The sequence below is a fragment of the Dendrobates tinctorius genome, unplaced genomic scaffold (genome assembly GCF_039654945.1).
Source record: "Dendrobates tinctorius isolate UK_male_01 unplaced genomic scaffold, ASM3965494v1 ptg000154l, whole genome shotgun sequence".
In the NCBI taxonomy this organism is placed as follows: Eukaryota; Metazoa; Chordata; class Amphibia; order Anura; family Dendrobatidae; genus Dendrobates; species Dendrobates tinctorius.
The window spans coordinates 9,121,158-9,149,034 of NW_027361821.1; the positions used below are offsets into that span (position 1 = coordinate 9,121,158).

The following is a 27,877-nucleotide window of genomic DNA, read 5'->3' on the forward strand; positions in this document are numbered from 1 at the left end:
TATAATCTGTGGGGCTGCACACTTGTCCATATACACACACAAATCTAGGCTTACATTATCATTGCCGAGGAAGAGAACCAGAAATAGATAGATAAAAACAAATTTTTATTACATTTTTAAATAAAAAAAATACACATAAGAAACAACTATAAAAAAGCACAGTGCCCAGAAAGCGGAAGTGTTTACCATTAATGATAGTGGAAGTATGACTGTGCTCACTTAATACACTGGTTACAAATACTCTATTTAGAATTAAACCTGATTGCCTGCCCGCAGTAGGTTTGTATACCCATTAATTATGTGTAATAAAGGAATCCATTATCGAGGCCAACATCTCTAAAATTGCTAGTGGTATAGCACCTCAGAATTAAATAATGATGTACACTCTAGGAGACTCTACAAGAAATAAGGCACAGGTAAAGCAAGACACCTAAGCACTGATAAATACCTAGGAAATACTGCGCCTATAGTTATGTATAAGGTTGATGTATATTACCTTACTCAGGAACAGGAGCACAAGTAGGTGAATCATGGCGCTTCCCCCTCCATCCAACGCACGTTTCGCCGTCGCTTCACCGGAAGAAGCAACGGCGAAACGTGCGTTGGGGTGAGGGGGAAGCACCATCCATCCACCTACTTGTGCTCCTGTTCTTGAGTAAGTTAATATACATCAACCTTATATCAGGACTTGTGAAAGAGTCCTTAGTGACATGCCTCTTTCCCCTTATCGCTCACTGTCCCTATACCCAATACAAGAGTCCTTACACTCCATTTACCTATCTTTCATCTACGACATCTGCACGTTATCTAACATTTGCACAACTACATTCTCAATTCAGCTCTGGTTTCTCTTCCCTCTTCCATTATATCCAGCACCTGCTTCATTCTACCCTCCTTTTTACCATCACCCGTTTCCTCACCCCTAATTATTCCCACAGGCATTTCACATGCACTATTCTCCTTTCCCTATAATCGAAGCCAGCCAAACATCCCCTCTTCATCAGGTCTCCTCCCAAGTCCCATCACTACATTGCACTGCTCAATAGACCCCAATCTCACGTGACATTCATGTTTCTATCCCCACTTTCAGACAGCTGTGTAGACTGAACTAACGCCAGACACAGTCACTTACTATGATATCGGTCAGCACTCCGGCAGCTTGATCCTGCTTCAGATTTCCTTTAATTACGTGACAGGCAAGCTCATAAAGAGCCTGCTGGATATCTAATACACAGAAAAACACATTGGTGTCATTCGCATGAAAGAAAAAAATATACAAGATATAGAAAAATGTATAGTAAATAACGCACAAACAAAATGGATTAAAATAAAAACCACAACAAAACACACAAGAGATAAACCGGAGGCTTTAGAAGTCCAGCAATTGTTGCCATCACTGACAATGGTTAATAACGCCCTGAGCTTAGTCACCAGTAATACCATTGTCCATGTACTGGTGACCGGCCTGCTCGGAGCTGCCCAGTCCTGTATGAGATGAGCAGCATGCGAAGACGAGAGAGCTAAATGAGAGGACCTTTTACCAAGCAACATGATCAGATCTTATTAATGTCCAGCCACACCCTCTAGGCCTGACAACTGGGGTCCGGTCACACATGCACCAACTGGATCTCATGTGATAGTTCTTGTCCACACAGAGACTAACAGAATGTAGTGGACTGTCTTGATGAAGGGAGCAGTCTACTCCATGGACATAAGCAGGCAGCTCCTGCACAGTCTGCCATGAGTACGAGCACACCCAGCAGCACCAAAAATCCCAAAGAGTGACTTCTCTGCAAAAGATTCTTGAATTAGGCTGGATTATATGTGACATCAGAGTTCTTGTTTCATTTTCATGAACATAACAATGATCTTTGCTTCTACAGGCAGCTCATCTACTTGTCCTAAACTCTAGTGAGAAATCTGTAAGTGTGCATGTGTGAACGCTGCCGAAAGATGATGTCTGGCTACACATCATGTCTGCAGCAGGTCAGAAAAGCCAAAGGGGCCTCTACTAAGTACCGTATATACTCGTGTATAAGCCGACCCCCCTAATTTTGTCACAAAAAACTGGGAAAACTTATTGACTCGCGTATAAGCCTAGGATGGAAAATGCCGAAGCTACTGGTAAATTTCAAAAATAAAATGGGCCCCATAAGATGCTCCATGAAGTTTATGATGGCCACATATAATGCTCCATAAAGTTCATGACGGGTTCCATAAGATGCTCCATACAAAAATATGCCTAATAATGCTTCATAGTGAATAATGGTGGCCCTATAACATGCTCCATAATAACATATGCCCCATATAATGCTGCACAGTGATGAGTGGCCCCTTATAATGCTGCATGGTGAGTGGCCCCTTATAATGCTGCACGGTGAGTGGCCCCTTATAATGCTGCACGGTGAGTGGCCCCTTATAATGCTGCACGGTGAGTGGCCCCTTATAATGCTGCACGGTGAGTGGCCCCTTATAATGCTGCACGGTGAGTGGCCCCTTATAATGCTGCACGGTGAGTGGCCCCTTATAATGCTGCACGGTGAGTGGCCCCTTATAATGCTGCACGGTGAGTGGCCCCTTATAAAGCTGCACAGTGATTGGTGGCCCCTTATAATGCTGCACAGTGATTGGTGGCCCCTTGTAATGCTGCACAGTGATTGGTGGCCCCTTGTAATGCTGCACAGTGATTGGTGGCCCCTTGTAATGCTGCACAGTGATTAGTGGCCCCTTGTAATGCTACACAGTGATTACTGGCCCCTTCTAATGCTGCACAGTGATTAGTGGCCCCTTCTAATGCTGCACAGTGATTAGTGGCCCCTTCTAATGCTGCACAGTGATTAGTGGCCCCTTCTAATGCTGCACAGTGATTAGTGGCCCCTTCTAATGCTGCACAGTGATTAGTGGCCCCTTCTAATGCTGCACAGTGATTAGTGGCCCCTTGCAATGCTGCACAGTGATTAGTGGCAACTTGTAATGCTGCACGGTGATTAGTGTCCCCTTACAATGCTGCTGCCGCAATAAAAAAAAAAAAAAAAACTATATACTCACCTTGTCACTGCTGCAGCTGCTGCTCCTCAGCGTTGCCGGCTCTGCAGTGACTGTTCAGGCAGAGGGCGCCTGCTAACTACGTCATGGCGCCCTCTGACCTGAACGTCACTACCAGAGGAAGCAAGACAGCAGAGCGACACGCAGCGGTGGAACGGGGGACAGGTGAATATGGCTCCCTCCGTTATACTCACCTCTCCTGGCATGTCTCTGCAGCCCCCCGTGCTTGTTCCATCTTCTCGGCGCTGTTCTTCCTGCAGTGACGTGGTGCTGCTCATTACATATGCGCATATGTAATGAGCAGCACCACGTGACCGCTGAAAGCAGGAAGAACAGCGCCGAGAAGATGGAATAAGCACGGGGGGCTGCAGAGACATGCCAGGAGAGGTGAGTATGATCTCCGACACCCCCAGCTCCCCATCCCCGGCCGACCCCCGGTATATGACTCGCGTATAAGCCGAGAGGGGGACTTTCAGCACAAAAAAATGGGCTGTAAATCTCGGCTTATACGCGAGTATATACGGTACTAAAGCTGCCAGTCATGAAGAGGACGCATAATCCCGAGACTGTGGTTGTCAGTAAAAGTGCATTTTGTGATGAATTTGGGGAAAGCCCTTGTTACATCAGTTGTGTTCAGTTCTTATCTTATCGGCTTAATGCAAAGAGCAGAACAGCAAATCTCTGGTAATAAACCTTATCTGAAGGGAAGGTGGAATATTCTTTCCTGTACTGATAAATGCCAAGTCCTTCTGGAAAGGAGAGCGAGCTGAGGAAGCCATCATGTAGGCCGAGACACTATGGAAACGAGCAATTACCAGGAGCATGTGGCCCCAAGTGACTATACCCCGATGCCACCATGTAAAACACCTGCTAAATATTTACCTTTAAATGTCACATTTTCTTGTCCTTTTTCACTGAGGCTGCGACACAACTGCACACTGCGGAGAAAAGACATTTTAAGTAGAAAGCACGCATCAAAGATGTCAAAGAAAGACTGTAAGAAAAACACATTCATGAAAACTGGCGTTATACATCTCAGCGCTGTAGCCACGGGAGGGTGACTAAAGCTCAGTCTGTCTGTTTTTAAAAAAAATGTTACCTCTGCCAGGGTTAAATTTGGTTGTCCGAAAATCAGAAAGCTGCTTTTAAAAAGGAGTTGTCCACTACAATTCACGAATGTGCTATTGGGTCCAGTGTAGTGGTACAAAACCAAAATATCCTATTCTTCTGCTGGACCTGCGTTGCTCCTCCATATTCAGTATTGTGGTCCTCACCAGTCTCCTGCCTACTCTTGTAGCAAGTGACCGCCGCAGACAATGAGTGGCTGCTGGCTTGCTAAAGAAGTCAAGTTTCATAAGAATCGGAATAAATATTGAAAATCCGGCTCGGACAAAACTCAGCCACAGAAGTCCATTAGTGGCTACAACCAGGGCTGTGGAGTCGGAGTCGTGGAGTCGGAGTTAGTTTTGGTTGGAGTCGGAGTCGGTAGAAATGTACCGACTCCAGCTTTAAAAAAAATGTGTTAATATTTCATAATTGAACTTTCATATGAATTTTATAAATGTTACTCAAATATATATGTTCTATCAAACTATGAACAACAGTGATAAGCAGTTCTGCTGGAGATAGAGACATTTCTTACTTCTTGTGTGTCACTGTTCTCCACTGCACTTATCTAATCTTATACTTGGTTAACCTCATGCTGCCCCAACCCCCCTACTTACAATGTATGAAACTGAAAGTGAAAATGTGTTGCAAATTCTTAGTAGTAAAGCTCCTCCTCTAGACTAGATCATACTAGGTGTGCGTCTTCCAAGCATCTCACAGCTGCCTGCTACTCAGAAGAGGAAGACTGTAAGAAGTATTATCCTTTCAACAAACTTTGCATCAGTTAACTGTGAGTACATGAGGAATAATAACAGTATTACTGACCAATATATCAGTTGTACGACCTGGCAATAATTTTGTACAATTGTTTTTAGGAAAAACAATTGTCATTTGGATTGTGAATGCAGAATTAAAAACCTGAGAATGTCAAAGAAGCATCACATTAAATCAGCTGTATTTGAACATTTCACCATCACTCAAGATAGAAAACATTATGTCTGTCAGTGTATGACAAATGATCCAGACGAAAACAAATGCTGTGAAGCCAAGATGAGTGCATATTCAGGCAAAGATAAAAATGCTCCTACCAGAGCTTCTAATCTAAAGAGACATTTACAGCGCTTTCATCCAGAAGTACTGAAAGCAGTGGATGAGAAAGACTGCATCCAAACCAATGAACCAGTGCCCAGCTCTTCCAGCCAAAGTAGCAGAGAACTTTGCAGCCATCAGTTGCAAGATATTTTGTCAGTGACAAAGTTACTGCGACAATGACAGTAGATACATTTAAAAAACAGATCATAGAGCTTGTTGTAAAGGATAGTGTGCCTATTTCATTATTTTCATGACCAGCTTTTATGTGTCTGAATGGGGAAATGGCCCGCAAGCTTGGAGAGAGAGTATTAGAAAATTAGTAATCGAAGAAGCTTTTAAACAAAAGGAAGAACTTAAAAAACCTCTCAAGGGACGCTTTCTGTTTCTTAAAATGGATGCCTGCACACATCACAGAGTGAACTATTTTGCCATCAATGTCCGATTTGTTTGTGACAAAAATGAAATGGTTACCAAGACATTGGCAGTAAAAGACACCAAATCTCATCACACCAGTGAGTTTCTCCAGGTCTTGGTGGAAAAGGTTCTGCAAGACTATGAACTTAAAAAAGAGCAAGTTCTTTCTGTCGTAACTGACAATGCTTCAAATATGATAAGTACTATTAAGCTAATGAATGAGAGTAATGATGGTGACCAGCAGCTAGAAGAACATTCTGGGTCCACAGACACAGAAATGTTTGAAATAGAGGAACACAGTATTGTAACTGAGGAGCAAACTGAAGTTGCTTCAGATGAACAGCAACATGATAGTTTAGATGATCTTGTTGAAACTGTGTCAATATGTTCTTTCATTCATCACATGCGCTGTGTTGTGCATACGCTACAGCTGGCTATAAGAGACAGTCTGCAAGAAGGACATGCTGCTGCACTGATTGGCAAGGTGAGAAAATTGGCTACTGTTGCCAGAACCCCTAAAGTTGACTCAATTTTGAAGAGACGTGCTGGAAAAGGGGCAATTATTGATCAAGCCACACGATGGGGCAGTACTTACTTAATGATTCAGCGCTTGGTTGAACTGAAAACCTTTCTTGTAGACATGGCTAACCCTCAACTGACGCTAAATGAAAGTCAGTGGAATCAGGTGACTGAGCTGGAAAAATTGCTAGAGCACCCATTTACAGTGACTAAAAAATTACAAGCAGAGGACTTAACTCCAGGTATTTTCTTAAAGGAGTGGAAGAACCTGATGTTTCGCCTGTCCCAAAGAGGAGGGTTAATTGCAAGTGGCATTGCTACATCAATGAAACGGAGAGAGGAGCTACTATTACAAAATAACATTCTTTTGGCAGCTGTTTATGTAGACCCAATGCATCGGATTCTTCTAGATGATCAACAGCTAAGTAAAGGAAAAGAAGCTCTGTTTGAAATAGCAGTAAGGATGAAAGGGTTGCAGAACAGTCAGGAGGAACAAGAAGAATTTGGTCGTCCTGCCACATCTTCACCCTCATCATCAACTGATGAAGAATTTAATTTCAAAAAATATTTGGATCACAAGGACCGTGCAAAGCGTTCCCGCATAGAAGAGTCATCCCCATCAAGGAACACAGCCAGTACATTTCAGCAGAATTTTTCATGTGCACTAAAAGAAATTGAGAAATTTGACCGTTCATCAAAAATAACAGTGCAACAAGCGATTCCTCTGTATCCTGACATTGTCAGAGATGTTGCCCGAGTGGTTACTGCTTTGCCACCAACACAAGTTAGTGTAGAGAGGTTGTTCTCTGCTCTCAAAATAATTAGATCAGATTTGAGGGCATCCATGAAGGAGGATCTGACAGAGGCAATACTTTTTCTGAGGACAAATTTATAGATTTCTTATTAACTGCATAAAAGTGTTTATTGCATATTTACTTACAGTTTAGAAAAGCTTATAAAAGTTATTTGCTATATTCTAATTGTATTCTAATAAATGTAGTTTTTGCTCTAAGTGGTCTGATTACTTATATGATGGTGAGAAACTGAATAAGCACGATGTTTAATATTTTACAACAGTAAATTTGTTGTTATGAATTGGCCATTTATGAAGGAGTCGGAGCCGGAGTCGGAGCCTGATAAAATCCAGGAGTCGGAGTCGCAACTGTGGCTTACCGACTCCACAGCCCTGGCTACAACAGTCACCAATGAAGCTGGCCCAGCAGGGGACTACGTAATATTTATCATTTTACCAACATCCTGAACCTGTCAACACAATTATGAAATGTTGTAGACAAACCTTCTTTGGATTTGGATTCTTGGCTTTAGGGTATGTTTCCATGGGCCGGATTGCTGGTGCTTTGGTTGCTGCAGAAACCCCGCGCCGCCCCCTTTTGTACGTGCAGTGATACCGCATGTGTTCATTGAACACATGCAGTATCACCGCATCATATCCATAGACTGGGCTATTTATCTTGTGTAGGTGGAGCATCTCCGCAAGATAAATAGACATGCTGCGGTCAATGACGCACCGCATGTCCGGATATGCAGGGCCATCGGAGGCGTCCCTGCACACATAGTGGAGGCGGGGTTTCATAAAATCCCCTCCACTATGCTGTAACATCTGGACACTGCGGAATGGACACTGCGGCTGTACGCAGCGTCCAATCCGCAGCAATTCCTGATGCAATCCGGCCCGTGGAAACATACCCTAAAGTCACTGTCCCATTTATTTAAAAAAAATAAATAAATAAAAAAAATGAGTGTTAGTTAGCTATTCTCCCCGGTGTCTGTTTGGCTGTAGTGGTGGCATCGCATTGATAGTGTAATCACCATCGATGTAGATGGCATGAGCTGCTGAGCTCAGGGACTGACTGCTGCTGTCGACAGGCGGTAACAACTGCAACCAAAGAATCCTGCAGCATCGGAGACCTGACATTACAGACCATAAGATAAACGTGGAATAAACCTTTCAAAAGTATACATGGTAACTTGCATTAATATGTATCCCAATGTACACACAAATGGGCATCGTTTGTCCTTTTATCATTTACATTTTTTTTTCCTCAAAAATCAAATGAAGAGAGAAGACTTGAGAGCAGAAGCAGAGCCAAGCTGCCGCGGTTCTGATCGTGGTGGCTAGACTCATCCTAGTGACCACAGCTGAAGAGAGCAATAAACTGGGCCCTGGCTGTAGGATTAAAACTGGGGCATGGAAATTGCAGCAGAACCTTTTTACGGTGGTACCATATGAATAAACCCATTGGCCATTAGGGGTTAATTATACTTCTGGGACGAATTCAGATATTGTGTAAGGCAGAACCCTAAGGAAAAAAAAAAAAAAGTTCCAAACTAATTGGGAACATATTTGCTAATACAAACATATCAGAAGAGCAGCACGACCCCAGTTATAGGGCTACTCGGTGACCAGGTCATCTTTATATTCCGATTAGAAACTATTATGGCAAAGTTCACATGTGTGTCACAGACAATATCAGGAACAAATACAGAAAGAAAAAACAGCACAGCATGAAGCACAGAAACCTGACAGATCCATTGGAGTGAATGGAGTCTATCACATCGCACATCAAGGCTATGTGCACACGTTGCAGTTTTCAAGCAGAATATTCCTGAGAAACGCTTACCCTTTGCCAGAAAAACGCATGCGGTTTTTGGTTTTTCACGCGCTTTTGTAAGCGATTTTAACACGTTTGTCATGCGTTTTAACATGCGTTTTCTTATGCGTTTTTGCAATTCAAGGGTATGTATGGGGAATTGCACGCGATTCCGCAAAATTAATGAACATGCTGCGTTTTTTACCGCGAAGCGATTCCGCAGCGGTAAAAAATACACCATTAGCACGTGTGGAATCAATTAGGATTGCATGGAATGCTTTTTTAAGCATTTCCGCTGCGAAATCGCGCGTTTAAAATCGCAGTGGAAACGCTAAAAAAAAAAAAACGCTGCGTGTGCACACAGCCTTAAAGGGAATCTCTCACCAGGATTTTGTCAACTAATCTGAGAGCAGGGTAATGTAGAGACAGAGACCCTGATTCCAGCGATGAGTCACTTCCAGCTTTGTAAGAAATTTTACCAAAACTATATAAAACTGAGTGCATGTGTGTGTGTGTGTGTGTGTGTGTGTGTGTGTGTGTGTGTGTGTGTGTGTGTGTGTGTATCACCAACCAATCACGAAGCATCTTTCATTTCACCAGAGCTTTTCAAAAGAAGCTGAGCTGTGATTAGTTGCTATGAGCAACAGGTTTCCTTGCAACCAATCACTAAGCATCTCTCATTTCACCAGAGCTAGTTAAAAAGAAGCTGAGCTGTGATTGGTTGCTATAAGTTTTCTCACTTGACAACACCTCAGCAGACTCTGACATGGTGGGCTAGCATCCCCGAGAACATAAGCTCCCAGCCATTGTCTGCCCCCCAGACAGGAGCACAGAGCACATGACAGAAATGAATCCCTCCCTCCCGTGCCCATATACACATCACACATCCTCCATCCCATAGGCACATCTTCCCTCTTAGGCTGCGTTCACACGTCACGGTTATTTTGCGTTTTCGCGGCGGTTTTTAACGCTAAATTTTGCCGCGAAAACGCAAAAAAACAGCATCCCATGCAATCCTATGGGATTCCGCAATGCTGTGCTAATGCTGCGGATTTTCCTGCAGCGGAATCGCATCGCGGAAAAATACGCAGCATGCTCATTATTTTGCGGAATTACGGCAATTCCGCCCACATAGGAATGCATTGTTCTGCTTACTTTCCGCATGTGGCTGTGCCCACCATGCGAAAAGTAAGCAGAACATGTGCGGATGGTACCCACGGTTTTTTTTTTTTTTTTTTTAAGTTCTACTTTTTACAGGGATATGGTACCCAGAGCCCGGAGGACAGTCTCCTCTCCTCCGGGCTCTGGGTACCATATCCCTGTAAAAAGTAGAACTTAAAAAAAATAAATAAATAAAAAAATAAAAAAAGAAAATCGGGTTATAATCACCTTCCGATGTCCCGCGCAGCGTCCCCAGGCTTCAGCGATACACACGGTAGCTCCCGTTCCCAGTAATGCATTGCGATGACCTTTGCTGACGTCGCGTCTCGCGATACTGTAGCGGTCTCACGAGACCGCGACGTCATCAAAGGTCATTGCCGCAATGCATCACTGGGAACGGAATCTGCCGGAGCATCGCGGAGACATCGGAAGGTGAATATAACACGATTTTTTATTTTTTTTATTATTTTTAACATTAGATTTTTACTACTGATGCTGGATAGGCTGCCTCAATAGTAAAAAGTTGTGTTTGATGAGTGTGACCAACCTGTCAATCAGTTCTCCAATCGATGCTACAGATCGGTTGGAAAACACTAGCATTCTGCAAACTAATTATGCTTGCAAATCTCTAGTTTTCCGCGGGAAAATCGCGGGAATTTAAAATGCAATTTTCCCGCGGAATGGAACTCCGGAATTCCCGCGGTAACTTCCCCGGGAGTTCCGCTACGTGTGAACTTAGCCTTAAAGGGATCTCCGGTATGGAAGTCAGGGCAAATCCATCCAGCGCTTTGGTTCTGACCCCAGGCCTCTCTTAAAGGGATCCCCGTTATGGAAGTTAGGATCGTTCCACTCAGCTCTGTGGTTCTGACCCCAGGGTCTCTTAAAGGGATCAGTGGTATGAAAGCTAGGTCAAATCCACTCAGTGTTTTGGTACTGACCCCAGGCCTTTCTTAAAGGGATCTCCGGTATGGAAGGCAGCGCAAATCCATCCAGTGCTTTGGTTCTGACCCCCTGCCTCTCTTAAAGGGATCCCCGGTATGGAAGTCAGGGCAATTGCCTTCAAATGCTCTGGTACTGACCCCAGGCTCTCTTAAAGGGATCTCCTGTACGGAAGTTAGGGCAAATCCCTCAGCGCTCTGATTCTGACCTCAGGCTTCTATTAAAGGGATCATTGGTATGGAAGTCAGGGCAAATCCACTCAGCGCTCTGGTTCTGATCCCAGATTTTCTTAAAGGGATCTCCAGTATGGAAGTTAGGGTAAATCCCTCAGCGCTCTGATTCTCACCCCAGGCTTCTATAAAAGGAATCATTGGTATGGAAGTCAGGGGAAATCCACTCATCGCTCTGGTTATGATGCCATGCCTCTCTTAAAGGAATCCCCGGTATGGAAGTTAGGACCGTTCCACTCAGTGCTCTGGTTCTGACTCCAGGCTGACGGGATGATGTGGGACATTAGGGGTAGTAGTCAGGTGGCACTGGCTGATGGGATGATGCGGTATATTAGGGGGAATAGTCCAGTGACTCTGGCTGATGGGATGATGTGGGATATTAGGGGTAGTAGTCCGGTGGCTCTGGCTGATGGGATGATGCGGTATATTAGGGGGAATAGTCCAGTGACTCTGGCTGATGGGATGATGTGGGATATTAGTGGTAGTTGTCTGGCGGCGGTGGCTCTGGCTGATGGGATGATGTGGGATATTAGGAGTAGTAGTCCGGTGGCTCTAACGGGATGATGTGGGATATTAGGGGTAGTAGTCCGGTGGCTCTAATGGGATGATGTGGGATATTAATCGTAGTAGTCCGGCGGCTGTGACAGGATGATGTGAGGTATTAGTGGTAGTTGTCCGGTGGCTCTGGCTGACGGGATGATGTGAGGAATTAGTGGTAGTTGTCCGGTGGCTCTGGCTGATGGGATGATGTGGGATATTAGGGGTAGTAGTCAGGTGGCTCTGGCTGACGGGATGATGTGGGATATTAGGAGTAGTAGTCCGGTGGCTCTGGCTGATGGGATGATGTGGGATATTAGGGGTAGTAGTCCGGTGGCTCTGGCTGACGGGACAATGTGGGATATTAGGGGTAGTAGTCCGGTGGCTCTGGCTGATGGGATGATGTGAGGTATTAGTGGTAGTTGTCCAGTGGCTCTGGCTGATGGGATGATGTGGGATATTAGGGGTAGTAGTCAGGTGGCTTTGACGGGATGATGTGGGACATTAGGGGTAGTAGTCCGGTAGCTCTGGCTGATGGGATGATGTGAGATATTAGTGGTAGTTGTCCGGTGGCTCTGGCTGATGGAATGTGGGATATTAGGAGTAGTAGTCCGGTAGCTCTGGATCATGGGATATTATAGTGAATGTGGCTATGTGGAGAGGCTGGGGCTCTACACTCAGCTTTATATGTATATCATTATAATTTGTTATAACTAACCGTAGTTTGTTACTATGCCCGGTTAGCTCCGGGCTCTTCAGCTAGTACTATCATAAAAATGGGCAACTATGATAAAACTTGGATTGGTTTCCAGAAATGCATTTTTTGGCAAATGGCCTCATTGTAGGCCTAGTCCCAAAATAAGCACTCAAGTACCAACCAAAACTAAATTTAGGGGAGGCACAAAGTGTCCTGCAGAAGAAGACCAGTAGCCGGATAGCCGGGACCCAGGACACAGCAGGTCATACAGAACTATGTAAGTTCTGGAAAATGTTATATAAAGCAAATTTACTTGTATTTCTGTTTGGCTGCAAAATCTCTTTATCCCTTTAAGAAAATGGGTATTTTTTTTAATCTTTTTTTGTGTGTTCGTTATTTCCTTCCTTTAGTAAGAGCCATAACATTTTTTACTTTCTATTAAAATAAAAAAAAAAAAAAAGTATGAGGGCCTGTTTTTAAGAATGAAGAGTTATAGTTATGCTTGGCACCATTCATTTTAAAGTAATGAAAAAAAAAAAAAAACATTCTAAGTAGAAAATGACCAAAAAAAAAATCCACTCTATTTACAATATTTAATATGCAGTAGAAATGATTTTGCGATATAATTATGCAACTTAGCATAAAATATCGCAATATCAAACTTATGTTCTATGTTTATATATAGATTTAAAATTCTGAACCTTGTATTGTTCTATTGATGAACCTGTACGGAGCCGCAATTTATAACGATACCATGTTGATGCCTTTTAACTGGGGGGGTTAGATAAGTGAAGAACCAAAAAACTTCAAAATCAGGATTTTCTCTTTTTTCCAGAGCTTAGTGCAGTTTATATAGTTTTATATATTAATAGATCTGACTTTTTCAGACACAGCAATGGCCAAATGTGTTTATTTTTTCAGGAATGGGGGAGGGGGTTATTTATTTTGTTTTTGGTTTTTTTTTTTAAGTCTTCTTAGAGAATGTAAGTCTGCAGGAATCTGCTAGCTCAAACTAGTATATTGCAGTATATTGGGTTCTCTTATGAAGTCCAGACTCTGGATGAGCTTCACAGGATTAATAACAGCCTTCAGCCGCCCCTCCACTGCCGTAGAAACCCATCGACTCCCTGCGATCACATCAGGAGGGGGCCCATGGGATCTGATGTGCGAGCACCTGGGAGACACAGAATGCTGCTCCAATGGGAACGGTTTTTTTTATCTTATTGGGGCCACTTTAGAACTGATGAGTAGTAATGGAGAACCCCTTGAAAGCTACAAGCAGAAAGTAGAAGTTATAGATCCCACATGGGCAGCCACTAAAGCCAAAAGTTTTCAATTTAAACGGTTTTGTTTTTATGGAAAAGTTACAAAAATTGAAATTTTGGCCAGAATTCTTCATGGTTGTTTCTGCACTTAAAGAATAAAGAGCAAATGCTAAAGTCACTAAAAAAAAAAAAAATACTTTATTTTTTTCCTCGTGACAATTTTTCTTACCCAGATGTGCAAGACAGATTCATGAAATGCTATTTTTACCAAATGTCCTTTTTTGGGGGGATGGTGGGTGGTGGCAAAGCTCACCCCAGTTCCTCCTGGCTTGAGATTTTTCAGTCTGGAGTACTTTTGTGACTTTAAGGGAATCTGTCACAGGGTTTTAGCCACCTAATCTGAGGGCAGCACAATGTAGACACAGAGACACTGCTTCTAGCTGCAGCTCTGATAATATCAGAGACTAGTAATCCTGCTGCCATGTAGTCCTCCATATTCATGAGCTCTGCAGAGCCCCATTACTGATTGGCAGCTTTCCACGTACACTGTGCATAGGCAGAAAGCAGCCAGAGGGGGTTACACAGAGCTCAGCATTCAGATGACTGCTAGGTCTGCAGCAGAGAAAACGGATTTATCCATACTGCAGAAAGAAGCAGCTGGAATCAGGTCTCTGCCCCTTTATCATGAGGATCTCATGGTGGCAGAGACCTGACGACAGAATACCTTTTAGGATTTGAGTCTTTTGGGGTTTAAAAGTCATAATAACTGGTTAGACACAAAATTAAAGAACAATTTTTTTACTTTGCGTCAAATTCTTGAACTACAAACTATTTTGAAGAATGCAAGCGAAAAACTTCAACGAATATAAGTAAAAAAGCGACAAAAAAAAAACGTAAAGTGAGAACTTGTGCCTGCGCTCAGTTTGAATTTTCCTCTGTGAGGGGGGGAGCTAAAAAACGGATGGTGTAATGCAACCTGAAGAAACGTCTCCGATCAGCCTGCGTATTACGGGCAGAGCATCGACGACACGCCAGGGGAGCACACACCCAGCCAGTACCCCGATGGCTCTGTGCCTGTGACAGGCCAGGATCCACAGCTGCCTGTGGGAACACTGCTGGATGTGACACTGGGATAGAACCACATTCCGAGCAGGTCGCCATGTCAGCCCTCCGGAAGCCCGAACTTTGCCCTGTGCACAGGAGACCCCGGCCCTGCTCACGGCGAGGGCCGCACATTACATAATCCGCCTCGTCCATAAGTGGAGCAACCATTCAGATCAAGCTTTCTATCAGCAAACCCGCTACGGAAGTATGAAAGCCGAGACCTGATTGGTCAGCACGATCAACCGCTGCAAAGCGAGCGCAGGCCGCGTATATACGACGGCCTACGGCAAAGCGAGGCGTTCGTGGATTGCCGGGCTGCCCCCTCCGCCCAGGAGCCGCGCACACGGCCGGAGTCCAGCAGCTTGCCTTCCGCCGTGTCCCATCCGGCCCTCCCCACACTCTCACGTTGCTCGGCCAAGCCGCCCGGATATCTCCGTCCCGCCCACCTCTCCTCTCTCATCCCGGTTTCAATCCCCTCCCGTCCCGCAGCGAACATCGGAGCCCGAAACTGCAACTTACAAGTCGTTTTTTCCGGATTTTTCCCAATTCTTTATCCAATCAGCAGGTAGCACTGCCGCCGCCATCTTCCCTCTCTAGTACAGATAGCCCGGATGTTTAGCACATCAGCAGAGGTCAAAGGGGAGATGGGAGGAGCGGTGCATGCCGGGAGGCGGCCTCCCTGCAGCGGGGGCGACACGACAGTACTGTGAGCGGGGACAGCGCGCAATGTCGTGCCTGGGAAGTGTCGCGATAAAGACGCTAGAGCTCCAGCACTGGCACCAGACGACACAGTGTAGTAGCGGGGGGTCACTGCTCAGGGCCTGTTCTGCTGAGTCTCCTCTCTGTTATTCCATCATTTATTTCTCAGTGGGGGCCCTCCGCTCAGTGGCCAATGGGGTCCTCCGCTCGGCAGTCAGTGGGGGCCCTCCGCTCAGTGGCCAATGGGGTCCTCCGCTCTGCAGTTAGTGAGGTCCTCCGCTCGGCAGTCAGTGGGGGCCCTCCGCTCAGTGGCCAATGGGGTCCTCCGCTCGGCAGTCAGTGGGGGCCCTCCGCTCAGTGGCCAATGGGGTCCTCCGCTCTGCGGTTAGTGAGGTCCTCCGCTCGGCAGTCAGTGGGGGCCCTCCGCTCAGTGGCCAATGGGGTCCTCCGCTCGGCAGTCAGTGGGGGCCCTCCGCTCAGTGGCCAATGGGGTCCTCCGCTCTGCGGTTAGTGAGGTCCTCCGCTCGGCAGTCAGTGGGGGCCCTCCGCTCAGTGGCCAATGGGGTCCTCCGCTCGGCAGTCAGTGGGGGCCCTCCGCTCAGTGGCCAATGGGGTCCTCCACTCGGCAGTCAGTGGGGGCCCTCCGCTCAGTGGCCAATGGGGTCCTCCGCTCGGCAGTCAGTGGGGGCCCTCCGCTCAGTGGCCAATGGGGTCCTCCGCTCGGCAGTCAGTGGGGGCCCTCCGCTCAGTGGCCAATGGGGTCCTCCGCTCTGCAGTTAGTGAGGTCCTCCGCTCAGCAGTCAGTGGGGGCCCTCCACTCGGTGGCCAATGGGGTCCTCCGCTCGGCAGTCAGTGGGGGCCCTCCGCTCAGTGGCCAATGGGGTCCTCCGCTCTGCAGTTAGTGAGGTCCTCCGCTCGGCAGTCAGTGGGGGCCCTCCGCTCAGTGGCCAATGGGGTCCTCCGCTCTGCAGTTAGTGAGGTCCTCCGCTCGGCAGTCAGTGGGGGCCCTCCGCTCAGTGGCCAATGGGGTCCTCCGCTCTGCAGTTAGTGAGGTCCTCCGCTCGGCAGTCAGTGGGGGCCCTCCGCTCAGTGGCCAATGGGGTCCTCCGCTCGGCAGTCAGTGGGGGCCCTCCGCTCAGTGGCCAATGGGGTCCTCCGCTCTGCGGTTAGTGAGGTCCTCCGCTCGGCAGTCAGTGGGGGCCCTCCGCTCAGTGGCCAATGGGGTCCTCCGCTCGGCAGTCAGTGGGGGCCCTCCGCTCAGTGGCCAATGGGGTCCTCCGCTCTGCGGTTAGTGAGGTCCTCCGCTCGGCAGTCAGTGGGGGCCCTCCGCTCAGTGGCCAATGGGGTCCTCCGCTCGGCAGTCAGTGGGGGCCCTCCGCTCAGTGGCCAATGGGGTCCTCCACTCGGCAGTCAGTGGGGGCCCTCCGCTCAGTGGCCAATGGGGTCCTCCGCTCAGTGGCCAATGGGGTCCTCCACTCGGCAGTCAGTGGGGGCCCTCCGCTCAGTGGCCAATGGGGTCCTCCGCTCGGCAGTCAGTGGGGGCCCTCCGCTCAGTGGCCAATGGGGTCCTCCGCTCGGCAGTCAGTGGGGGCCCTCCGCTCAGTGGCCAATGGGGTCCTCCGCTCTGCAGTTAGTGAGGTCCTCCGCTCAGCAGTCAGTGGGGGCCCTCCACTCGGTGGCCAATGGGGTCCTCCGCTCGGCAGTCAGTGGGGGCCCTCCGCTCAGTGGCCAATGGGGTCCTCCGCTCTGCAGTTAGTGAGGTCCTCCGCTCGGCAGTCAGTGGGGGCCCTCCGCTCAGTGGCCAATGGGGTCCTCCGCTCTGCAGTTAGTGAGGTCCTCCGCTCGGCAGTCAGTGGGGGCCCTCCGCTCAGTGGCCAATGGGGTCCTCCGCTCTGCAGTTAGTGAGGTCCTCCGCTCGGCAGTCAGTGGGGGCCCTCCGCTCAGTGGCCAATGGGGTCCTCCGCTCGGCAGTCAGTGGGGGCCCTCCGCTCAGTGGCCAATGGGGTCCTCCGCTCTGCGGTTAGTGAGGTCCTCCGCTCGGCAGTCAGTGGGGGCCCTCCGCTCAGTGGCCAATGGGGTCCTCCGCTCGGCAGTCAGTGGGGGCCCTCCGCTCAGTGGCCAATGGGGTCCTCCGCTCTGCGGTTAGTGAGGTCCTCCGCTCGGCAGTCAGTGGGGGCCCTCCGCTCAGTGGCCAATGGGGTCCTCCGCTCGGCAGTCAGTGGGGGCCCTCCGCTCAGTGGCCAATGGGGTCCTCCGCTCTGCGGTTAGTGAGGTCCTCCGCTCGGCAGTCAGTGGGGGCCCTCCGCTCAGTGGCCAATGGGGTCCTCCGCTCGGCAGTCAGTGGGGGCCCTCCGCTCAGTGGCCAATGGGGTCCTCCACTCGGCAGTCAGTGGGGGCCCTCCGCTCAGTGGCCAATGGGGTCCTCCGCTCGGCAGTCAGTGGGGGCCCTCCGCTCAGTGGCCAATGGGGTCCTCCGCTCAGTGGCCAATGGGGTCCTCCGCTCGGCGGTCAGTGGGGGTCCTCCGCTCGGCAGTCAGTGGGGGTCCTTCGCTGAGGTCAGTGTGGTCCTCTTCTTGCCGGTTAGGGGGGTCCTCCGTTCATTAGTTAGCGGAGTCCTTTGGTCAGTGGGTTTCTGCGCTCGGTGGTCAGTGGGGTTCTCTGATCAGCGGTCAGTGGGATTCTCTGCTCGGTGGTCAGTGGGGGTTTTCCTCACGGTTGCCAGGGGGTGATCCTCCACTCAATAGATCCTGCGCTCATTGGTCACTTTTATGCTCAGTCTGCACAGCTGGTGACATTAAACAGTCACCACTCAGTAGGTATTTACCAGCCATGTAATACTCTGTTCCCACAAGCAGACCGTTCTTCAGGTGTGCATTGATCTGCCTTTTGTTCTCGACAGCACAGCTCCTTACAGACCCCAACAGATATGCAGTGCTGGAAATCATGTCACCCAGCAAATCAGTGTTTTCCTCGTTTGTTAGGTAATTGGCAGCCTGTGACTACTCGATTATTGGCAAATGTGTGTTCACAGGAAGCCTTGTTTTCTGACAATCACGTAGTGTACCTGGACCATCAGATTGGCAAACTGGACGTAAAATTAAAAACACAGATTGCAATCAAGTATCAGTCGTATATAACTTGCATTGAGGTCTATGGATGCCTGTGACCTGTGTTTAAAATTCTGGCCTGTTTTGGAGTTTTTGGGTTATGCCTTCTCACCGCATTCACCGTTATTAGAAGTAACCCGCCCAGTGTTGCTGTATAGCTCTAAATGCAGTGGTAGTTATACTGCACACTACTCATGGGGTCACGCATCACCTATCGGACTTGGCTGTGCCACCCTTACTGCAGAGTGCCATTGGTGACAGCACCATTATCAAGCACCATTTGGATTTTTTTTTAGACTCTGCCTTGTCACCGCGTTCACCATTATTAGAGGTAACCTACCCAATGTTGCTGTGTAGCCCTAGATGCAGTGGGCTGAACTCCACACTACCCACCCCCCCTTCACCCCAAAACCTGTTTTCACCTTCCTGAACAGGTAAAATTTTACAATTCTGTTATAACTCTTGAACCAGAAGCAGACACTGACAGATAGGGGCCCCCTGTGCAAGAAATGTGTCTGGGCCCCCTTCCTTTTATGGCGACAAAGCTACATATATATAGCCACACATATATGTGTATATATATTATGTGTCTGACCAAGACTTTGCACACTTAAAGGGAATCTGTCACGCTTTTTTTTTGCCCTATTGGCTGCCGGCATAGACATCGGGGGCTTATCTACAGCATTCTGTAATGCTGTAGATAAGCCTCCGATGTAACCTGAAAGAGAAGAAAAACACGTTATATTATACTCACGGAGGTGGGCGGTCCGGTCCGATGGGTGTCGCCGTCCCGTCCGGCGCCTCCCTTCATGCGATGTCGTCCTCTTCTCCCGTCCTGTAATGGCTCCGGCGCACTGCTCTGCCCTGTTGAGGGCAGAGCAGAGTCCTGCAGTGCGCAGGCGTCAGGAGAGGTCTGGCGCCTGCGCACTGCAGAATTCTGCTCTGCCCTCAACAGGGCAGAGCAGTGCGCCGGAGCCATTACAGGACGGGAGAAGAAGACATCGCATGAAGAAGGGAGGCACCGGACGGGACGGCCCACCTCCGTGAGTATAATATAACATGTTTTTCTTCTCTTTCAGGTTACATCGGAGGCTTATCTACAGCATTACAGGATGCTGTAGATAAGCCCCCGCTGTCTATGCCGGCAACCAATAGGGCAAAAAAAGCGTGACAGATTCCCTTTAAAAGATAGGGCCATACAGGTGCTGTGTGATCCAAATCCCAGTGGCACAGAGCCCTCTAGGCACCCAGCAAGTGCATACCAGCAGGAGGCAGCATTCTTTCCCCAGACCCCTATTGAGACAGACGTGCCGACCCAAGATGATGACTTTGCTGCAGACCTATGTCTCCAGGTCAAGGAACTGACTAAAAGTGTGGCTGCACTCACAAAAACTGTGCAGTCCATACAAGTGGCTCCAAAGAAGAAGATCCAGCTAGCCTCCAGTTCAGATGATGTCCTGTGGCGACAGCAGAGGAGAATCCCACCGACCAGAGGGAGAGATAGCCGTTATGACACCCATCTGTCGCCTCTGCAACAAGGCGGGACAGATGGCAAGATTCTGTTATTTAAATAAGCAACCCCTGCGGCAAAGGGCCAACCCTCAGGAGTAAGACTACCAAGTTGGTGAGACAAATACGTAGGAGGACGGCCTGTCCTGCCTGTCGTTTTTGATGGATTCCCAATGAACGCTTTGCTGGACACCGGCTCACAGGTGACAATGATGCCATATGTCCTCTTTAAGCGGTACTGGGCTTATTCAGACATTACTCACAGCCCAAATAAAGACCTTGCTAGCAATCGTCAGCCCTTGCCTCAGATGGGATATAAAGAGGTGACCATCAAGATTAGCCAATTAGAATTGCAGTCGCAAGGTTTGATTATAGTTGATATTGACAAACAAGACTGTCATCCTATGATCACTTTAGGCACTAATGCAGTGTTTCTCAACTCTAGTCCTCAAGACCCACCAACAGATCAAGTTTTCAGGATATCCTTAGCATTACTGTTAGGAGTGGCGAAAGACACTAAATAAATAAACGTGTAAAGTATAGCGTGGCACTACTACAAGGTGCACAAGTAGGTTACCCAGACCCAAGTGAATAATAAAGTAACTTGGCACTCAACTGAATGATCCTTTTTGAAAATAAGTTTTTATTGTGGCAGTCACAAAGGACGTTTCGGCCTACAATTGGCCTTCGTCAGATTGACGAAGGCCAATTGTAGGCCGAAACGTCCTTTGTGACTGCCACAATAAAAACTTATTTTCAAAAGGATCATTCAGTTGAGTGCCAAGTTACTTTATTATTCACTAAATAAATAAAGTGCCTTCGCCACCCGGGGTCCACCGTGCGGTGGATGGAAAAACCGCTGCTAAAAGAGGCAGAACACTACGGCGGTAATGTGCACAAGGGTTTAACTGTACCCAGTGCACCAAAGCAGCTCGGTTAAATTCACGGAGCTGCAGGCATAAATTAAACGCTGAGTCTGTTCAAGGTCACAGACTAACAGCGATCCAGACACGGTATTAGAAGTCACAGAAGTAGCCTTAAACAGCAGGACTACTTCTAGACCTACCGTAAAATAAGGTGCGTGACGTCGCAACTGCTAACGCCCAACAAGACTGCAAGCGCGGCAAAACCTGTGCCGCAGAGATGGCACCGCTATATCGCAAGCGCGATGCAGGACACTAGCTGCTGAGGTAGATGGAGAGTAAGTGCGCTGGCGCAAGCGCTGCTACTGGCTGAACCCAAACACACAATCGTATTATCAGAGAGAAGGGGTTTCTTAATAAGTCAGTCACCAGTCCAAGCATCCATCACCATACATACAGCAGCAAGTATGAAATACTAGCGCATGGCGGAACAGCCATGCACACTTTTTATAGTGAACGGGACCTTCCGGAAATCTCCAGAGCCCTGCGATGAACCAATGGAATCAGGAGCAGGACCTGAGTACCTGGCTCCTGAACTCCAATGGGAGGTTATCCCACGAGCATGCTCAGAAGAAGGGACGAAGGACTTAGCCTCCGGGGAGAGTTGCTGTAAAGCAATTTCCTCTGCAATCTCCTTTGCATTAAACACAGAGCAGGAGATCGCAGCATGTGAGGGTCTAGATTCCTGCCTAGCAATGGCCGGAATCTGACTCCTAACAATTACACAGGTGATTTCAACACCTGCTCAAGCATTAATTCCATCACCTGTGCAATACTAAGGAAATCCTGAAAACATGACCTGGTGGTGGGTCTTGAGGACTGGAGTTGAGAAACACTGCACTAATGTAATTGAAAATTGTCTTGGAGAAATTATTGTTTTGTTACAACAGGTAGCCGAGACCGCTTGCTCCAGTCAGCAGCGGTTCCTGCAAAAAGAGATAAGAGCCCTGATGCAGAGACAACAGGTAGAGCTATCTGGCGGAGAAGTCGGCAGTGTCAGAGTGAGTGATCCATTCCCCATTGCAGTACCTCCCAGAGGTGACATGTTAATTTGGTGTCGCGCAGCAATAGGCCTCAGGGGTCAAGATTATCAAGCCCTGGTAGAACCCATGTACTCTGATAATAGGCGCCCACTATCCTGACAGCCAGAGGGGTAGTTGATGTCCGCAAGGGGAGAGTACCAATACGCATCTTGAATTGTGGGGAGAGAGAGGTCCATTTCCAGTAAAGTGGAAACAAATGACACTCAAAAACACTCACGAGCAACAAGCAGTGTGTCCGGAAAGAAAAGAAGAGTGGTGGTTATGGGCGACTCACTACTAAGAGGCACGGAGGCAACTATCTGCAGGCCGGACATAACCGCACGAGAAGTATGCTGCCTCCCAGGAGCAAAAATCAAGGATGTGGCCAACAGGATACCAACTATCCTCAAATCCATGGACGACTACCCTTTCCTACTGATACATGTAGGCACAAAGGACACGGCAAGAAATGACCTACCAACTATCTGCTAAGATTTTGAAATTCTGGGGAAGAAAATAAAGGAACGGAACGTACAGGTTGTTTTCTCATCAATCCTCCCAGTCGATGGTCATGGCATCAGAAGATGGAATAGGATACTAGAGGTGAACAACTGGCTAAGACGGTGGTGCAGGCAGCAAGGATTTGGATTCTTGGACCATGGCGTGAATTACCTCTACGATGGACTTCTCGCAAGAGATGGGATACACCTCACAAAATCTGGGAAACACACATTCGCCAGAAGACTTGCCACACTCATCAGGAGGCCTTTAAACTAGAAGAAGAGGGGATGGGAGGAAAAAGAGTAGACAAGAACATGCAGCAGAAGGACAAACTAATCAAGGATACTAGATGTGGTAAAGAGGACCCAAGACAGGGTACTCAGAAGGAAGCTATGGAAAAGGAAGCAAAACTTCATTCCTGCATGCTGACCAACGCAAGAAGCCTGACCAATAAGATTGAAGATCTGGAGTTGGTAACATATGAGGAAAAATATGACATAGTAGGAATAACTGAGACATGGTTAGACGACAGCTATGACTGGGCGGCTAACTTGCAAGGATATGATTTGTTTAGGAGGGATCGTAAAAAAAAGGAAAGGGGGTGGAGTCTGTCTATATATAAAGTCCACTTTAAAGCCCACACTAAGAGAAGATATACAAGAGGGAAATGAAGAGGTAGAGTCTCTATGGGTGGAGATACAAGGAGGGAAAAGTAATAAAATCCTCATAGGGGTTTGTTATAAGCCACCAAATATAACAGAAACCACTGAAAATGTATTAAATAGACAAAGCTGCAAATCACAATGAGGTGATTATTATGGGGGCTTCAACTACCCCGACAGACTGGGAAACTGAAACCTGCGTATCTCAGAAAGGAAACTAATTTCTGTCATTGACCAAGGATAATTATCTGTCACAACTTGTGCAGGGCCCAACTAGAGGGACAGCCCTTCTGGACTTAATTTTAAGCAACAGGCCAGATAGAATAACAGAAGTACGAGTCGATGGGCACCTAGGGAACAGTGACCACAATATAATACAATTCCACTTGTCCTTCAGTAAGGTGCCCTGGAAGGGGGTTACAACAACGCTGAATTTCAGGAAAGCAAAGTTTGATCAGCTTAGAGAGGACCTTCGCCGAATTGATTGGGACAATGTCCTCAAAAATAGGAGCACAGAAAATAAATGGGATATATTTAAAACAGTTTACACACCCACTGCGAGCTAGCCATACCGTACAGATATAAAAGTGCTAGGAACAGGAGAACACCAATGTGGCTAAATAAGGATGTAAAAAGGGCAATAAATAACAAGAACAAGGCATTTAAGAAGCTAAAACAAGAAGGCAATGAAGAAGCATTAAAAAGTTATAGAGAAAAAAATAAAATGTGTAAAAAACAAATACATTTAGCAAAAGTGGAAACTGAGAGACTCATTGCTAAGGAAAGTAAAACAAACCCCAAACTATTCTTTAATTATATAAACAGTAAAATGATTAAAATTGATGGTGTCGGCCCTTTAAAGAACAATGAGGGTGAAATCATAGAGAGTGATGTGGGAAAAGCAAATGCTTTAAATACTTTTTTTCTCAACAGTGTTAACACAGGAAAAGGATTTGCCAGGGGAAATGCAGAGTGATAATGTAAACTCCCCATTAAGTATTACCTGCCTAACCCAGGAAGAAGTGCAGAACCGCCTTAGTAAGATTAAAATTGACAAATCACCAGGCCCTGATGGCATTCACCCTTGGGTATTAAGGGAGTTAAGTAATGTGATAGACAGGCCTCTATTCCTTATATTTAAAGACTATAGAAACAGGGTCTGTTCCTTTTGATTGGCGGCAAGCAAATGTGGTACCAATATTCAAAAAGGGGTGTAAAAGGGAACCTGGAAACTATAGGCCGGTAAGCTTAACATCTGTTGTGGGTAAAATTTTTGATGGGTTTGTAAGGGATGGAATATCTCAATGTTAATAAATGTTTAACTCCATATCAACATGGATTTATGAAGGATCGCTCCTGTCAAACTAACCTGATCAGCATCTATGAGGATGTAAGCTCTCAAATGGACCAAGGAGAATCATTGGATGTCATTTATCTCGACTTCTCTAAAGCATTTGACACTGTCCCACATAAAAGATTGGTAAGTAAGATGAGAAAGCTTGGGCTAGGGGAAAAAGTGTGTAGATGGGTAGGTAGCTGGCTTAGTGATAGAAAACAAAGATTGGTTATTAATGGTGCATACTCAGATTGGGCCAGGGTTACTAGTGGGGTACCACAGGGTTCTGTATTGGGCCCCCTACTATTTAATATATTTATTAATGATCTAGTGGATGGCTTACACAGTAAAATATCAGTATTTGCAGATGATACAAAACTATGTAAGGTAGTTAACACAAACGAGGACAGTTTGCAACTACAAAAATGGCAAATGAGGTTTAACACAGATAAGTGTAAGGTTATGCACATGGGAAGGAGAAACACATGCTATAATTACTTACTTAATGGGAAACTGCTGGGAAAATCAGACATGGAAAAAGACTTAGGCATCTTAGTCAATAGGAAGCTAAATTGGAGTGCCCAGTGTCAGGCAGCTGCCACCAAAGCAAATAGGGTCATGGGATGCATTAGAAGAGGTCTGGGGCCCCCGCTCCAGCCTTCTTAGCCGTATATAATTAAGATGCCGGATATTAGATATTGGATGTTGTTTGTTTTTCCTTTTTGGAATATATTACTGTACTGCAGAACACTGAGACTTATTATGTGTACTTGTTGTTACACATAGTTCTATCGATGCCACTAATGCCTGTTCCTCCCCTCACCCCTTCCTTTCCTGTTTTCCATTTGTCGGTCCCCACTTTCTGCTCCTTATTTTCTCCTCTCGTTCCCCTAGTTTCATATATATATATAAACTGCTTCACGAGAGAGAAGAATACGCTTGATCACTGCTATACAGTCATAAAAGGGGCCTACAGGGCAGTGAGGAGAGCAGCAGTGGGCTTTTCAGATAATTGTCTAATTCATTTAATTCCAGCCTACAGGCAAAGGTTGAAAACATCCAACCCTACAGTTTATACAAAGAAGACATGGTCTGAGGAGGCAAAATTGCAACTACAAGCATGCTTTGAATGCACAGACTGGGAGGTATTCCAGGAAACATGCTCGGGTCTGGATGAATGGGTTGATGCAGTGTCCTCATATATCCGTTTTTGTGAAGACACGTTTATTCCATCCAAATCTGTCCACTTTCGGGGAAACAACAAGCCGTGGTTTACAAATAAAGTCAGGTTGATCCGTAAGAGAAAAGAGGAGGCTTATAAAGCAGGCGATATTACTGAATTCAAGAAACTTAGGAACTCGCTATCTAAAGAGATCAAGTTAGCCAAACACGAGTATGCAAAGATTCTGGAGGAAAGGTTCTCATCAAAAGATAATAGATCTGCATGGAGAGGATTAAGAGAGGTCATCAATTATAAAAGCCACCCCACTATAGTGAACCCCAGCAGAAGTCTGGCAGCAGAGTTAAATGAATTCTACTGCAGATTTGAGGCAAGCTCTACACACAGTGGCTATTCATCTCTAAGCTCCTCAGTCTGTTCATATAAAGATCATTCATTGTGCAACACCCAAGTAGTGATCTCCGAGGCAGAGGTGACACACATCCTGAAGGGACTTAAGGTCAAAAAGGCACCTGGCCCTGATGGTGTATCTCCAATGTGTCTGAAAGTATGTGCTACCCAGCTTGCCCCTATACTGACAAATATATACAATGTGTCACTGAAAGAGTGCGTTGTACCTCAGTGTTGGAAAAATTCCACAATTATCCCTGTCCCCAAGAAAGTGGGATCCTCTGAGTTGAACGACTATAGACCAGTAGCACTCACATCTGTAGCTATGAAAGTCTTTGAAAGAATTATGATGTCCCACCTGATAAAATTCACGCAGAAGCTATGGGACCCGCTTCAGTTTGCCTATAAGGAGAATCGTTCGGCAAACGACACTGTCAATCTGGCACTGAAGTACATTTTGGATCATACAGATGAACTGCACTCATATGTCCGGATTCTTTTCATGGACTTTAGCTCAGCGTTCAATACCATTGATCCGAATTTACTTCATAAGAAAATGGTAGCTCTTGGAGTCCCTCTTAACTTATGCTTGTGGATTTATAACTTCCTGACAGCCAGGATACAGAGTGTAAAAGTTGGACCATTCACTTCGGACACCTTGGTCACAAACATCGGGGCACCTCAGGGGTGTGTTTTGTCCCCGTTACTGTTTTCTCTCTATACGAATGATTGCATCTCTTCAGCAGACTCAGTAAAAATCTTGAAATTTGCCGATGATATGACACTGATTGGTCTCATCAGGGGAAATGCTGAAGACTTGTATCGGAGTGAGGTGGAAAGAATATGTGACTGGTGTAAAGCCAATAATCTTGTACTCAACACTAAAAAAACTGCTGAGATGGTTGTGGATTTTAGGAAAGATCAACATGAGATACTTCCAATCTACATCCATGACGAGGTGGTTCTTAGGGTCACAGAGACCAAATTCCTTGGTGTTATCATCTCATGATCTTAAATGGGGGAAAAACGTGGATGCTGTTATAAGAAAAGCACAACAGAGGATGTTCTTCCTGCGTCAGCTGAAAAGATATGGTTTGTCTAAGAATCTGCTGATCTTATTCTTTAATGCTGTCATCAGATCTGTGATTTGTTCCTCTCTGATAGTCTGGTATGGGGGAGCCACTGCGCATGACAAACTCCGCTTACAAAGGACTTTCAGAACAGCAGAGAGAATTATAGGTTCCCCCCTGCCTAAAATCCAGGATCTTTATGATAAGAGTATTCGATCCCACGCATTGAAAATTTCATCCGATCCCTCTCACCCGGGACACTCCTCATTCCAACTACTCCCTTCAGGACGTCGCTTCAGAGTCCCCAAATGCAGCACCAACCGCCATATGAACAGCTTCTATCCACTCTCTGTTCAACAATTAAATCGTCATGTGTAGACTATATACTGTATCTGTCTTGTTAGATGTTACTTGTTGTATCTGTTGTTATATATTATGTTGCCTCTTTGCCACAAAGAATTCCTTGTATATATGTAATATGTACTTGGCGATAATAAATTTGATTGATTTGATTTGATATATATGGTGGTTGTAACTATGGTTGTCATTGTTTTGACTTGTTTTCTTGTTCAACCTCAATAAAAATAATTGAGAAAAAAAAGAAGAGGTCTGGGGACATGAGATGAAAACATAATTCTCCCTCTGTACAAATCACTCGTCAGACCACACTTGGAGTATTGTGTACAATTTTGGACGCCGGTGCTCAAGAAAGACATTACTGAACTTGAAAGGGTTCAAAGGCGGGCTACTAAAATG

At 46.5% G+C, this 27,877-nt stretch overlaps 1 protein-coding gene across 1 annotated transcript in view; it reads right to left on the reverse strand.

Moving 5' to 3' along the window:
- THOC2 (THO complex subunit 2) overlaps positions 1-15,391 on the reverse strand; it is a 231,251-nt gene extending 215,860 nt beyond the window's left edge. Inside the window, exons 1-3 of the mRNA XM_073547602.1 lie at positions 15,242-15,391; positions 3,928-3,983; positions 1,133-1,224 (exon numbers count right to left, since the gene is read on the reverse strand). Of these exons, the coding sequence (XP_073403703.1) occupies positions 1,133-1,224; positions 3,928-3,983; positions 15,242-15,306 (213 nt within the window). The 5' untranslated portion in view covers positions 15,307-15,391. The remainder of the gene's footprint in view (positions 1-1,132; positions 1,225-3,927; positions 3,984-15,241) is intronic.
- Between the last annotated feature and the right edge of the window lie 12,486 nt (positions 15,392-27,877).